Source organism: Cupressus sempervirens, chromosome 5, assembly GCF_028749045.1.
Source record: "Cupressus sempervirens isolate cs-2001-9-10 chromosome 5, ASM2874904v1, whole genome shotgun sequence".
In the NCBI taxonomy this organism is placed as follows: Eukaryota; Viridiplantae; Streptophyta; class Pinopsida; order Cupressales; family Cupressaceae; genus Cupressus; species Cupressus sempervirens.
The window spans coordinates 206,016,911-206,032,709 of NC_143122.1; the positions used below are offsets into that span (position 1 = coordinate 206,016,911).

At 31.6% G+C, this 15,799-nt stretch overlaps 1 protein-coding gene across 1 annotated transcript; it reads right to left on the bottom strand.

The window, feature by feature from the left end:
- Window positions 1-8,607: 8,607 nt before the first annotated feature.
- LOC149555135 (uncharacterized) lies at window positions 8,608-9,261 on the bottom strand. Its single transcript, XM_089829219.1, has 2 exons — window positions 8,903-9,261; window positions 8,608-8,806 (listed from the first exon to the last, which is right to left on the bottom strand). The coding sequence occupies exons 1-2, from the start codon at window positions 9,259-9,261 to the stop codon at window positions 8,608-8,610; spliced, it is 558 nt and encodes a 185-aa protein (XP_089685345.1).
- Between the last annotated feature and the right edge of the window lie 6,538 nt (window positions 9,262-15,799).

Genomic DNA, 15,799 nt, shown 5'->3' on the forward strand with positions numbered 1-15,799 from the left:
CTATACCACCATATCTATTCCAACATGTATTTTTCATGTAACTCTTGAACCTCCAAATTCCAAAAGGTTGAACATCCCAAAATTTATCTTCTTTATTTCCTTCTTTGTGAAAATGAAAATATGTAATACATTCTTTACTTATATTCATTTGTTTAAACTTATAACACTAGAAATATCAACTATCTCTCAAAATCTTAAAATACTTTTTCTAATATAGAATAAAATAAATATTTTTGAATTTTTTTTTTTGATGCAATTAATGTTTTGATTTTTAATTTTTTTGTAAGACAATAGAAAAGCTAATTTTAGAACAATATAAAAGGTCATATTTTTCCTACTCTTAGGCTCATAGCTCCTAGATCATACAAGGAAATTATTGTTATTAAGCATTACAAAATTTAGAATTAAATCAATGGTAACCTAGAAATGCTTTGAGCATTTTCTATCAAATAGAAATTAGATATTGTGAGGTTTAATTTTCCAAAATGTCAATTAAATTTGATTTTAAATAATTATAAATAAATATTTTTATGTAGATTAAAATAGCATATCTTGATAATATATAAGAAACTCAATTGAGAATTCTTCTAAGTAATGAATGCTTTGTAAAATCTTGGAAAAAAGTTCATGATAGACGTGTACTTTTCTTCAATGATTGAAGTTCTAATAAATACTCAAGAAGTTGAAATTTAAATTTTATATAGACATACATAGGTGAATGTATGCTTATGAGCAAGTCATGTAAATAGACACAATTCTTTCTAATCTTGGGGAATTTGCTTCTATTAAAGAGATAGGGCCTAGATTAGTAAGACCAAGAGATTTTAGAATGGAGGAAATTACTATCAAACTTGAAATCAATAAGCATTTCCCTATCAAATTTTGACAATGGTCACAAAATTTAAAAATCACCTTGAATCCCTACTCAAACAGCTCAATATCTTTAAAATGAAGGGTTGCAAGTAGGAAGACTCCAGAAAATGAGATAATGCCTTTATCATCTTAAAATTATAAGAGATAAAAGGCATAAGTGTCACACATGAAAACATTGACACTCAAACCTCTTTATGAATTTTATTGTTTCTTAATAAATTTATGGATTTAATACCTAATTAATAAATCTAGAGTAGCCACTTGTGAATGATACTTTCAAATGATTCACAATGGTAAATACCAAAAGTTTGTAGATGAACACATTTCTTAAGAATAAGCTTTTTAATTATTTCCAAATTTATATTTTCATTAGTACAAATAGAATAAATATTCTCATTAGAAAATTTGAGTTGGTAACCAAGTCTAGGATCTATAACATTTAAAGGAAGTTATAGAATGATGAATGACCTCTTTCAAAGGGATTTCATAAAAAAAGATTTATTTTACTCATTTTTATTCTCCATACACTAAGAAAGAAATCTATAAATATAGTAGTGAAATATTAGACAATACATCTATACCATTTAACAAAAATTATAAAACTATGAATGGCCTCTTTCAAAGAGATTCTGGTTAAAATATGATAAAACAAGAATTCATATGAAAGATTCGAAATATTTATTTTACCCATTTTTATTGTCCATACACTAAGAGAGAAAAGATAAATATTGCAGTGGAATATTGGACAATATGTCTAGGCCAAGAAAATATTATATTATGATGGATGGGTTTCTCCTTTTTTGAATTGTAATAAGAAAATACGTTAAGCCAATACATGGGATTGTTAAGAAATCTTCAATCATAGTATCTCATTGAGATATTTTCCCATTTGCATTAGCTTTACCATGTGACACTCATGGCTTGGAGAGAAATTTTTAATAGATTCAAGTGCACCAAAAGGACAATTATTTAAAATTTCGTAGTCCACCAAAGCTCACAAAAAAAATTCAACATCTTCATAAGGTGATTGTTTAACTCTTCAAAATGATTTTTGTTTTTAACCAACATTGTTATTGAAGTATTAGATAGCAACCAATAAAGATGGGGGGATGACCCCAATTAACAAAAAACATGAATAATTAGCCAGAGGTAACCTTCGAGTTATTGACCCTATGCCATCTTAAAAATTCAAAAAATAAAATATGTCCATAGAAGAATTGATGATAGTATCAGTCCTTAGTCTAACATACATAACAAACTGTAAAATAGACCAGCTGATCTTAAACAAAATGCTACTATTAATTGACTTAAGTTACATAAAACTAAAACCCCATTGGGTACCAAGTTCATAGTAATGACATTAAAAACCTACATAGAAATAAAATACACCAAAAGCAAGGCTGGCTACCCTCTTCTTGCCCTTGCTTGTCCTCCTTCTTTTCCTAAGGAACATCCTTGTTCGCAACCTCCCCCTACACCTTAACCAGTTTGTCCAGGATGGTCTTTAGCCAGTCCTCTACTAGAAATCCATAGATGGATCGGGTGGTCTATGTAGCTTTTCTTGGGTCCTTCTCCTCCTTATTAACCTAGAAGAAGTATAAGGTTGTTTCCACAGAGTGCATGACCTTGGTAGAAAATTTGACCAAATTTTGAATCTTTGGCAGATACCAGTTTGATTATTAGCTAGATCCTTTATAGATTGTTCTAGCCTTTCCAATCTGACCTTACTATGATTGTAATTCCTTTTCTCTTAGTATCTTTGTTGGTTTCTTTCCTAGGGGAAGTGATATCCTCCCCCCACTTCTCACCAGGGTAGTCTCTAGGGTGTCAGTGATATGGGAAGGGCTAAGAGGGTTGGGGGCAGACTTGTTGTCATTAGGCAATCTCTTCATTCTTGCAAGTTTGACATCATTGTCGGAAGACTCAGAGGTGGAATCATGCTTGGGTGGGGGGGACTTAAATTTATCTAACTAGAGATGTTTACTGGTTCTCTTGGTGCTCAATGTTCCCTTCCTAGTATTCGAATCTGGCTCTATGAGGCTGATTTTAATCTCAAGTTCCATTTTGACTTCCATGCTAGGGGTTTTCTTGATCTTCTTGTGGCTAGGGCCAAGGCCTAGGTCCAAGGAGACTTAGGGGGTGACAGAGGCCAGAGGGTTAACCAAAAGAGGCAGGTTTTGGGCTAGGTGTTGGATATACAATTTGATCATAAGCCCTTGATGGATAAGGTAAAAAGTTTTGCCCTCCTAATTTTTGCATTTGATTGGTAAGAGGCCAAAGCTAGGATTAATTATTATGTGTTGTGATTAATAATAATTATTATTTATTAAGCTAAAGTAGAATCAAACCCAAGACCTCTTCGATAAGAGGCTCACAATTTACTGTTGTGTTGTAGACTCTTGCCTAGTAAACTAAAAATTATTGACCCAAATAGTATTTTCGTATATAAATTTCAAATTATAAAATGATATTTATTCCTATTAAAATCCAAAGGATCTTAATCTCTATGAATTAGGAAAAATTATATTTAGTCAGTTTTGTCTCTATAAATGTTATTTATCAGTCAGTTTTCCAATCACCTAAAAGACAACCTTTAGGCATGAGATAGGTTTATATGAACACCTCACAACTTTTGATTGGCCCCTTCATCTTTTTTGTTCATAAATCAGTCTTCTATTTTAATCTCCGAAATCATAGGCATCTCTTGAGATTATTCATTATTTTCTAATAAATTAGTATTCCTTCTCCTTTCTTGATCTAGGTCTCTCTCAAATTTTCACACTAATAACATCATCCAATATTGACAGGTAGACGAAATTGCAATCAGTCCTAATCCCTTAAACTCTAAAATAACATTCATTCAAATACATGGGTTTAATGGATACCTTGAAAACAAATATGACTGCAAACCCTAATGCGTTGATACATTATAAAAGCAAGGGTATGGAAGATTTTGCTGAGATTAACAAAGGATATCTGAAAATCCCATCAAGATCAACCGATCGTAGGATAAACTCGTTGGTTTCTTTTTACTTTACCTAAGCATTAAAGCCTTATATTTGGAAACATGAATTAAGAAACCCAACATATTTTTCGTTGCCCTTCCGCATAAACTTCTCTTCTTTTAAATAACATAAATTTAATTTTCAGCCCATTAGAAATTCTCCAAGGCCATTACAATCCAAGATTTCGTGTTTCTTGAGAGAAAAAAAACGAAACAATTTAAAACCTTTAGAATGACGAATCATTTCTTTATGAATACAAATTCTAAGGCATAAGATGAATTATTCTTTATGAAAAAAATTCTGAAGCATGCAGAACAGTGAAACTACACGCAGTGAGGATACTTGTATTTCATGCTGAAGGTAGCTACTAATAACATAAACACTAGAATCAATGCCTACAGCACACTAGTAAAAGATCTGTACGTTATTTTTTTACTTGTACAAATAGATATCTCCGGTCAAGCTCCAAAGAAATGTTGTTAAGTTTCCTTAGGATGTAAACAACAACAATAATAAGCCCACATATGGCCGCCACCACCACAATAATCACAATAACTAATTGACTGAACTGGGTTCCCGATTTAGAGGAATCTTCAAAATTATAGTTATTGTATGGATCATATAGATGGGGAAAAGGAGGAGGTGGAGGCTGTTGAAGACATGGAGAAGGCTGAGAAGGTGGTGTAAATTGCACTTCACCAGGCGGAGGTGGTGTAAATTGTAATAAAGCTGGTGGAGGTGGTGGAAACTCAAATGCAACAGGTGGAGGTTGTGGAAATTGTAGTGAAGTGGGCGGAGGTGGTGGAAGAGGAAGAGGACTAGGGCTGTTCTCTTGTGCTTTACAAGCATGATGGTCTAGAAAACTGAAAGAAGCTCCCAGTCCAAACACCACTAACCAAGCGAGATCAAGTTTCATTTCACCTAATGAAAAAGAATCCTCTCAGTCTTGAGAATTCAGAGCAATACACTTTCTATTAATAGTGGCGATCAGAATCTCAACTAATCTCTTCAGCAGTACTGAGATGGAAAATTTCCCACAAAAACTGGTAGTTGTATTTTAAATCGAATGGTATATTGTGACTCGAAGCAAATCACTTTTATATACCTGCTCTTTTTGAAAGTTCTTTGTCTTATTCTGTCTATCTACCTCATAAATGTGATTTCAGCCACCTACTAGTTATGATTTGAGAACTTGTTAGTTTTTATTCACCTACTTGTTGGAAAAGTATATAGCAAGTAAAGAAAGGACCATTGTAGACATTGTTTTTAAATACTTAAAATTATCCAAAGTTTATAATACCATTATTACAATCATATGGCTAAAGCTATTATGAGGTATATTATTCATGAGAGTCATTTTACCTAGTATTTTTGGTTATCACATTATGTTATTTAATCAATTTAAACATAAAAAGATGGTCTCTATGTTGTACTACTTTTTTTAAAGCTATTATTAATGAGCATAAAAATAAAATTAAAAAAGTTACATAATCTTTTATGAAGTGCTAATATTTCTCATTATAGGATATAGTAAAGGTGTGTTTACACCTTAGCATATCTCTTGTAGTCCAAATGAAAGACCAAAATTTGCACAAAATGTTAATGTGCATTACTTGGATATGTCCATGGACTCTCAAGGCACTTCTTTTGATAAAAAAATCATGTGAGAAATCAAAAGAATTCCAAAAGAGGTCAAACAATTTATACAAGGGAAAAATGGAAAGAAGTTGTACTGAGATGGGATTGAGAACAAATGACAAGCTGTTGAATCCAATATTTTATACACCAATTGTTGTTATAATTTTAATCTAATGTTATTCCTATTGGTGTCATTAATAGTTGGCATTGTTGTCCATGGAATATCAAGGCACTTCTTTTGATGAAAAATCATGCCAGAAATCAAAGCAATTCCAAAAGAGGTTAAACAATTTATACAAAGGAAAAATGGGAAGAAGTTGTCTCTAGATGGGATTGAGAACAAATGAGAGGATGTTGAATCTAATATTTTAGACACCAATTATTGTTATAATTTTAAACTAATGTTATTCCTATTGGTGTCATTATTAGTTGGCATTGTTGTCAACATATGTGATGCATAGATGTGGCTCATTTAAGGTTATGTTATTTTGCTGTTTAACTAGTGGTGTCGGTGTATTGGTAGAAGTGTTCACAAAATGATGTGCTTTAAATATTTATTCTTATATGTAGTTGTGATAGTGCTTAGTGTGCAACATATAATGAGTTCATTGTTTGGGTTTGATCCTATTTGGAACATATGACGAATATCGATGATAATGACTTTAGGGGTGGATTTAATCATATTTCTTAAATTCAAGTTGTAAACCCAATTATATTAGCTGCTAGTCTCTTTCACACTTAAAGGTATTTACCTGCATTAATAGTGAGTAAAATAGTAGTAAGAAAACAAATAGCAATCAATTTGAAAATTTCAACTTCACCATCATTCATTTTCTGTGAATTATTTTCTATGTTGTTTTTCCTAGTTTGAGTTGTATGTGAACTCATGTGTTAGTTTTTTTCCTTTCATGTTTATGTCTATTAGAATTTTATTTTTTTATTTAAGTACTTTGATTAGTAAATGTCTAAGAAACTATTTGTCAGTAGCTCATTTACCCCCAAAGTCATTTGGCGAATTCAACAATTGGTGTTAGGGTTAAGTTTCTTAGCAAAGAGCTTACCAACATATGATAGATCAAATCAAACATAAATTTAATATTCCTATGTGTGATAGTTTTGAATACTATTCATTAAAAGAGAATATGAGAGTATATGTGATCTCAATCTATTACCTCACCTAAAGAGTATATTTTTCCTCAAAATGACCTCAGTACTTAATATGATTTCACAACATTGAAGAAGATTGCAAAATCAAGGTACAAAATTTTGAGTTCTTTATCAAAAACTAAGTTAGATAAGGTTATTTCATTGAAGACTTCTTATGAAGTTTGAGAAAAGTTGAATCAGATTTATGAAAGAAATGATAGAATATTCATTTAATAGATATATCTAGAAAATATCAGTTTATACTAGAAAATATAAACATGATATTTTACTAAAAAAATTCTGTTAAACATTGAGTAAAATGTGCCAACCTCAAAACATGAATTGGAGACATTTGAAGGATCACTGCTATTATGCTCATGGTCATGGATAATACTAGTATATATTCTCCATATTTTTGTTATGCAAGATAGCAATGCTCATAATAGTTTTATAACTTTTATGGTTTAAATATTGTTGAGATACAATATCTTTCACCTAGTTCTTATTGTACTCCATCTTACAAAAATCTCTAATTATATACCCCTTTGAATATTATTTAGAGACACAATCACAAATCGATATCTAAATTTTTAAATTGATAAAAAATAATGCAAAATCATGGTTGAATTATAATAATTCATTTTTTTTTCCACTATCAATGTTCCAAAGGAAAATCTTTTTAAAACCAAGTAATGAGAAACAACAAATGGAAGGATTTGTGCACATATTAAGGTAGGATCCCCAACTATGAAAAAGATGAGGACTTTGGTAGGTAACAAGATGACCTAGAAATTACAAGAGAGATACACCTAGAAGGACCAAGGTGCTAGAGAAAAAATCATATTGAAGTTTTGTGGAATCTTGAAAAGTTACAAATAATTTGAATTCTATGAAATTTAGAGGTAGGTTGGTTAGTTAGCCATTAGTATTGGTATTTCTTGATAATTTGGTTGTGAAGGTTTAGGGTACTTTAAATTTTTTTTCAAGGATTATGGAAATTTTGAAAACCTTGAAGGATGTGGATCCTTATGTATCCTTGTAAGGTTTTGGGTTCATTTAAAAAATTCTTTTCTTACACTTTGTTAGGGAAACATTGGCTATTCTAGCTCTATTGTTTTTTATTATGCTAAATTTAGTGTCTTATATTTTGTTGTATAGGGATTAGGGCCCTTTAACATTGCTAAACTAATAAAAAACTAAAGAGAAACAATGAGAGATGATATTTTTAAAAAGTTGAATTACAACATTACATTTGAGAAATTTCTCATCTCCATGGTCATGTAATGTCATGAATCTAAAAAGAAAATTCTACAGACTAATTCATGGTCCTTGTTTATTCTTGATCATAGGACTTGTTACCACCACAATTTTATATGTCTCCATTTTCATATCATAACCTAAATATAACCAAAGTGTTTTGCACACCTAATTCATTTTCCTTTTTTAATTTGTATCATGTTCATAGGTTCTCTAATGCTCATTACCATTATAATATCCTACTACCAAACAAATCAAATGAAAATATAAAACAAACTTACTTGACATTCACCTTTCCACCCCAGTCACCCTTAAACATCACACATTAAAAAGAAAATTAAACTTGGAAAAAATAAGTCAACTTTGACTATTCAAAACTTTTATTATTGAAATGAAATTTAACATGATGCCAACCATCCTATTTTAATTTTCTTGAAACAAATACATACTTGGTTTAAGTCCTCACCTATCTCTGGAACAAATTTTACCATATAAATTGCTTCGATCTTTGATAAAACTAAAATTAAGAAATTCAATGTACCAAGAATAATTACGAGAATAATTACACTAGTAATAGGAGTAGCATTATTCTGATATAAGGTTGTAGTAATAATCAGCTGTACAAAGTTAAAACTATTTATATTTGATTATTTCTTCAGTCTATGAGATCCTATCTGTAAACCACCAATTAAGTGGGAGTTGAGTACTTAGCCTTGTAGTCCTTCCAGAGTTGATCGACAGATTTCCCCGTGAGAGCATTAAAGTATGTGACGTCCCATCCAGAAGCCAACTTAGCGTTCATCTTGGCAACAAAACCAGGCTTAACGCTCTCACAGTACTGTAAGAAATAGGCAGTAATCTCATACCCATGGTCCCATCTGTCCCCACTGCCAGGCTTAACCCAATGAGGAGGAGCCAACCCTGCAGTCAGCCTCAAATTGTCAGCAACGCCTTACTGCCACACGTGTGTCATCTCGTGGTACAGAATTCCTCGTATCTCCGCCTTCACATCTTTGGTGTAGTCTGCAACATACTCTGCACTTAAGTGGATTTCGTCTCCAATCGTATACGCGACTCCACTCATGCTTTCCACAATCAGAGTAACTTTGCTCACCTTCTTCCTACTCGAAGCTGATTTCTGGCGGAAAGTGTTCCAGATAAATTTAGTGGAGGAGTTCATGATTTCCAGTGCACCGCCATTGCCGATCTCTTGATTGAATCGATTGCCGCCTGGGGTTCCTTGTGCCGAATTAGTGAATTCGAATTCCAATGCTTCAACAGTGCGCTCAATTATTAATGTGACACCCAGCAGGAATAACATGAACCGAAATCTTGCAGCCATTTTTGAAAAATCACTCAAATTTCTAAGAGAAATTCACTGATTATCATAACAAGATTATATTATCGATAAGGAGTGAAGTAGATATTATGTAGGCCTTTTCTGGTCAACACAATCTCTTCCATTATATCGTGGTAAAGCCACTAGCCCACCTCACCAGTGGAAATAATAATTACGTTCCGCATTAGTTTAAATCATTCTATGCAAGATTGTGTATTAATGTGGTCTTTTTAAAATCTAATTTGATCTTTGTCCTCCACAATTTTCTTCATGTATTTCTGTCTGGATTGTGGTCTGTACTGCATCTTATCCACGTCACTTTCATCTAGAAGGATACAATTTCAAACTGGACTTCAGCCTTTGGAGGTGGCACTTCAAATCCTCTTAAAAGAATAATGTGAGTGGGATGCCATCATTACATGCAGCCTCTAGGATTAGAGGCAGGGACTTTTAATAAAATACTAAAATATTTCGATGGGATACCATCTTATCTCTAACTTTTTTTAGTGGAATACCATCACAGCTTGCACTTTCTATGATAAAAAGCAGCAGACCAATAATAACATTTGTAGGCCCACTACTCTTTTCGCTATGCAATATGAAAAGTATGGGCATTTATCATCTTTTTGGATTCTTGTTATGGCATTTTACTAATAAAAAGTAGTGTTGTATTTATATAGGCTTTGAAAAATAACTTTAAACGACTTTGGTTTGGAAAAGATTTAAGTGAGATGGACATACGATCTAACTGAAAATACCAAACTTTTTTTTTTTTTTTCTTCAAAGGAAAAACTAAGTTGGAGAAGATGTTTGAAATTCTTATTTCAATTTGAACGAAACGTATATATTAACAAATAAATATTGTTTGTTTATATGATTATAAAAGAAAAAAGTTAATAATATATTATATGTTCAAATATGTTTAACTTTTGATTGAAATATTTTACATTTACAAGTAAATTTATTTTGTCAATTTATTAACTATTTTTCATATTAAAATAATTTAAAAATACTTAATTAATTACTATTTCTTAATGGTAAATGTTCTATTACATTTATTACAATATTTTGACTAGGCATTATATTATTTATGAACTGATTATTTAGTTATATGTATATTTTAAAAGAGTGTGCATGTGTGTGTATACATATGCATAAACATATACATATACATATTAAATTATAGGAGAAAATTTTGATTAGAGAAAATTTGGTTTTATAGGGACCAAGATCCAAATTTTACCAAAAAAAGGTTCATGATATTGAAAAAGTAAATATTCACTACATAGATAAGACCAGAGTACCTACCAAAAGACAAAACAAAGGAACACATCCTTAGGAAAATTTGTAGATACTTTACAAGAAACATTTTTCATCTAATAATGTCAATAGTAATGTCTCTCACCTTTCTAGAACGAGGATCCAAAGGATTCAAAGTATCTAGTTTTTTACTATTTATTCTCATGGTTGGATGTGAGTTGGTCTTTTCAACCATAGAGTTTTACATGTTTTCCACTCCTTTATCTAGACTTGTTTATTTTTTCCTCAGCTAGAAATTGTTAGAATCATATGTAATGTTTCTAGAATGGGAAGTAGAGGAATTATCTTTAAAGAAATCATGCTCAATTTTGACTTGTTGATTAAGTTTCCTCATATTCTCATTGGTTTCCTAGAATAGATTTTTACTAACAAATACAGCTTTATTCAACATGATCTCATTGGAAATTTGGCTAAGGAGATTTTTTAGAGTTGTAATTTCTGGAAACATATGATTTCTATAAAGAGGGAAAACTATATTATAAAGTTTTGTGAGTGAAGACTTCAAAAAATGTCTAAGTATTGTGAAGGAAATTAATGAATAGTAGTAGATATTGTTTTGGGACCCTTCATTCAAAGAACTTTATCATATGTGTAGTTAGGGAAATATAGAATAGGAATATAGAGCATATCTACAACATCACAAAATATTTGGAGATTTATGGATTTTTTTTGAAGTATAGTTTATTAAAGGAAGAATTGAGAAGTTGATAGAGTAAATGCGTTTTAGGCAAGAGATTGCTTTTGTTTACCAAAATAATGACTTAACAAGGTTGGGATGAAATTCTAGATGTTAACCCACACATGGAAAAAGTTAATTTAAAATATTTAGCAAAATATGAAGCACCAAGACCAACAAGATGGAAGAACTTGGTATAAAGAAAGACATTTTTGTTTGTAATAAGTGCGGCATTGTATTGTAATGATAATATTTGAATGTGCACTTTGTATAATGAGTATTGATGTGAATTAGATAATACTAAAGTACAAATGTATGATCACCTTTTGAGTATTTTACATAAAGGACATATCAAATATTTAAGATACATCATTGTGTAAAAGGTTTTTGTATCAATAAATTTTGCATGTAGATTGTATTGTTGTATATGCATGTTTGGCAGTGGGCATCACATCCATAAAATTTCAATGCATAACACACTGATTTGGTTAGCCAAAAACTCTTCAAGATGAAGATAAAATTGGGATGGGGATGAAACCCACATATCTTTACTGTTTCAACAATAAAGTTAAATTGTTAAGGTTACAATGATTGACTGAAAGAAATGATCTGATTGGTGAAGGCTCTGTCATGTTAAAGACTATTAGGTCTTTCCTTGTTAGAGGGCTAAACAATTACAATAAAGTAAAGACTATGTTAGGAGATTTAAATGGGCCTATTAGGATCACTCTTTTAAGAGATTTTCTCTATCTTAGTTACAAAATAATTAATTAAGTACCTGACCCTCAGTATGCTTTATAATATGATTTTGGGTCTAAAATCTTTCTTTCATCTTTGATCTGATTCTCCTAATCTAATAAATTTGTTTAATCCTTCACTTCTCTAATCGCTCTCTATTGGATCTATCTTGTTAAATCCTTCACATGTGTATATCACCCTCACATTTCATCCTTCCATCTAGTTATATTTTATTTCATGATTAGAATCTTCCTTCAACAGACTTCATTAGAAGCTTCTAGATCTTGATAAATGGTTTAAACTTCATCATCTTTTTTCATTTATATCCCTCTTTTTGATTGGTTGAATTGTTTGCCTAGGGATCATTAGGTTCTACTAATGATGAATAATCAAAACCTATTCTAGCTCTACAGATATTAAAACTCATAGACATTTTGGAAAAATGATTCACACATGAGTTTGTGCTATTGCAAACTGACATATGGAAACTGCATTTCTCAATACTTAAGTTCTCTTATGCTTGGTCATGTATGTTGTTGCTATGATCCTATAAGTTTTTTTTTAATCTCAACACTTGATAACTTCTCAATATTCTTGGTCATCATTATATTACCTAGCTCATTCTATATTCCTTGACTCACATATCTTCTCGGTCTCTACTGAATGATCAAAAATCATTTCTCTAGTTGGTCTAAGTATTGTTTGCTCAACCTTTACTAGATAACTTGGTTAGAGTGATGACCTTGTAATCTCTCCTACTAAGTGACTTGCAAATGATTAAGTGTTTGGTCTCTAATAAAAAAAATAGGCTTAGATATCAACAATCTACCCCTTTGATATTAGTGGTAAAAACACATTGTCATGAAATCATTTCTATCAAAAATGCATTCACTCGTAAGACCAAAATTTGATTCTATGATTGATGCCTTCTTTTTCATAACTCTAATTCTAACTCTAACTCTCCCTTATTACTTCTTCCTTCTTATCAATTCCATCAATTATCCCTCTTATTTTTTTACTAATAGCAATTGGGGCTATTGGGATGAGTTCGAACTTCTCAAAAAAATTGATGACTTGCCACAATATTGGCATTGCCTTTGTTCCATTTGTCTTGTACCTTTGCCAAATTTTGAAACTGAATCTCTAGCTCACTAGCTAGGTCAAAGAATCATACAATGTGTGGAAATCTTTTTCTCTCTTCAAAATTTCCTTCACAATAGAAATAAAATTTTGAATTATATCTATGTATGGAAATAATTGAAGTTGAATTAGTGTCAACTTATTCGATATTTATGCATCTTTATTTGTGAGCTCAACTAACCTTGTCTAATTGAATGTAAGTTCACTAATTGAAACTGAACTTGAGTTGGTACTCTTTTTCTTAATAAGTAAACTTTGGATTTCATACTTACATGTAAAATCTCTAATGATCATGTAGTATCTGTTGTGAAGACATCTATATCACAAAATTTGAAGTATAAAGAATTTAGTGTTTTCAACTTTTTTTCCAATTCTATTATAGCTATAAAAAGCTCTATTTGGCATTGTACAAGGTCATGTGAGACTTTTTTGCAATACTTTATGCTCCATTCTACTTTTAGACCATTGTAACAACTTCTCATTTGTTTCTATGTCCTTTTTTTGAACTCTATCAACTACATATACTAGTTGATCAAAAATTGTACATTGACGATTTACCTTTGTATTACCAAAAATATCTATAAAAATGTCTTTGACAATATGTAGTACATGTATTCTTTTCTTTTCTTTCTTTAGTAATTCTTGTTTAAACTTTTGACTCAATAAGATATGCAGTTCATAAATTTTCTCTAAGGTAAGATTATTCAAATCATATATAGGTAATGTAATTACCTCATTAAGGTCTACTAACTCATCATCATCCTCTTCTACAAAATTCATAGCCAGAGGTCTTGAGGGTGTATCACTTGGTAGTGATAGTTGTAATTGCTTCCCTTTCTCACTTGATGTCTCCTTTGGTTGTTGCACTTGTGAATATCACTTGTTGTATAGGTTTCATTGGTGTAGGTTCTGCAGCCTTTGCACTTAGCATTTGAATGAGAGCTTGAGTTGCCTCTTGCTCTTTTTATGTCATTTCTTCATCTACCAAGTTTGTGCTTAAAACTTTCTTAGACTTTACTTCCATTTCCAAAATTTTCATATAAGTCATTGGTGGTGAAAATACAATCAATACCTTACCAATAACCTTAGCACTTGTAGCCTCTATAACTAGTGTGACCATAGCATCATCAATCTTCCTAACTTCAAGCTTTTGATACTAAATTACTTGTAATGGAATTGGATTTGTACAGAGTTCTCTTGAGTCCTTCATAAATCCTTGGATTTCCTCTTCAATGAGCACATTTGGATTTGGTGAAGGGATGTCAGTATCATATTCTATTGTGATAGTATCCTTTGGTTCATTTTCACTAATAAGCTCTTCAATTTCTTCTACTAGCTTGGCTACTTCCTTCTTGTCTTCATCTTCAACTTTTGTAGCATATTGGCCTTCCCTCACCTCTATAGTTGGAATAATTAGTCTAAATAATTCTTTCCAAAATTTAATATTTTATTCATCAAATCTAGTAGCCAAGCTTCTTAATAAAATCTTTAAGATATATACACATATGTGTCTTTCTGATGCAAGTAATGGGTATTAATCACTAGGTTATTCCTAATAACCTTCCTTAAAATTCTCCTAAGTTTAGTAAATTTATAATATCTTCCTTAGGACATACTCAAGACTAGAGTGGTGGTGATTGGTCTTCTCAACATTCCCACTTTACCTCCCAATACCATCTCTATCTTCAAAGTATCCATAAGCTTATAAAAAGGAAACCAAATCTTGTCCTCAGCTCACTCCCTTGCACCCTCTAATAAACCTCTTTATACTCTTTTCCATCATTTCACCAATTTTCATGTCACTTTGATAGGTTTTGAGCTTCCTTCTAAGGCAAAACTACAAGTTGTTCTAAGAGGCCTAATAAGGGCCCTTTCCTAGTAGCCTTGTCCAACCCAAATTTTAACCAACCTCTCAAAACTTCCAAAGAACTCACTTGAGTAGCTCCAAAATATCTAATGATATGTGAAAACCTTCTATAAAACACAATATGGTTTCTAGGTCAAGTCTCCTGACCCCTTAATAATTGAGCCCTACTTTAGGACTAAATAGGGCTAGTACCATTGCTTGTGTAAATAGTGTTGGAAATGATTGAAAAAGATCATGAGAGAGATTGTTGGAAATGACTAAAGAGATTATACATAAAAACTAATGGAACTGGTAAAGAATGTTCTCAATCATTGTTTTGTCATTGATGTCAAACTTGCTACTTGCAAGAATGACAATTCCTTTAGTGATCCAAATACTATCAATTGGTTGATTGACAAGGAGCAGGCAATTAATAAGATGTAACTAGAGTACCTGGAGAGAGGTTGAAGTTATGATGTTGTAATGAAATACAAGGATCAACTAAGCCATTGATGAAAAAGTGTATTGATGACATGCTCTAAGACACAGAGAATGGGCACACTGAAACATATCAAAGATGTAAGGTTTTAGCTAAGTCATTTGTAAAAGCTAACTAAGTTCATTAGAGAGAGAGAGTTGAGCAAGCAAGTCAGTGCTGAACAGATTCTTAGTTGAAGTCAAGCAAGTTCACTTTTAGAGAGTGTCGACTAAATATCAAGTGCAGAGCATGAAACAAGTGCTGAGTAAACATCAAGTGCCGAGCATGAAACAGGTGCCAAGTAAAGATATAGATGCCGAGTAGAAAAAAAGTGCCGAGTAAA

Coding starts and splice junctions, on each gene's coding strand:
- LOC149555135 (XM_089829219.1), bottom strand. CDS start 9,261: ATGGCTGCAAGATTTCGGTTCATGTTATTCCTGCTGGGTGTCACATTA. Junction 8,807..8,902: donor GCGGAGATACGAGGAATTCT/GTACCACGAGAT, acceptor TAAGCCTGGCAG/TGGGGACAGATGGGACCATG.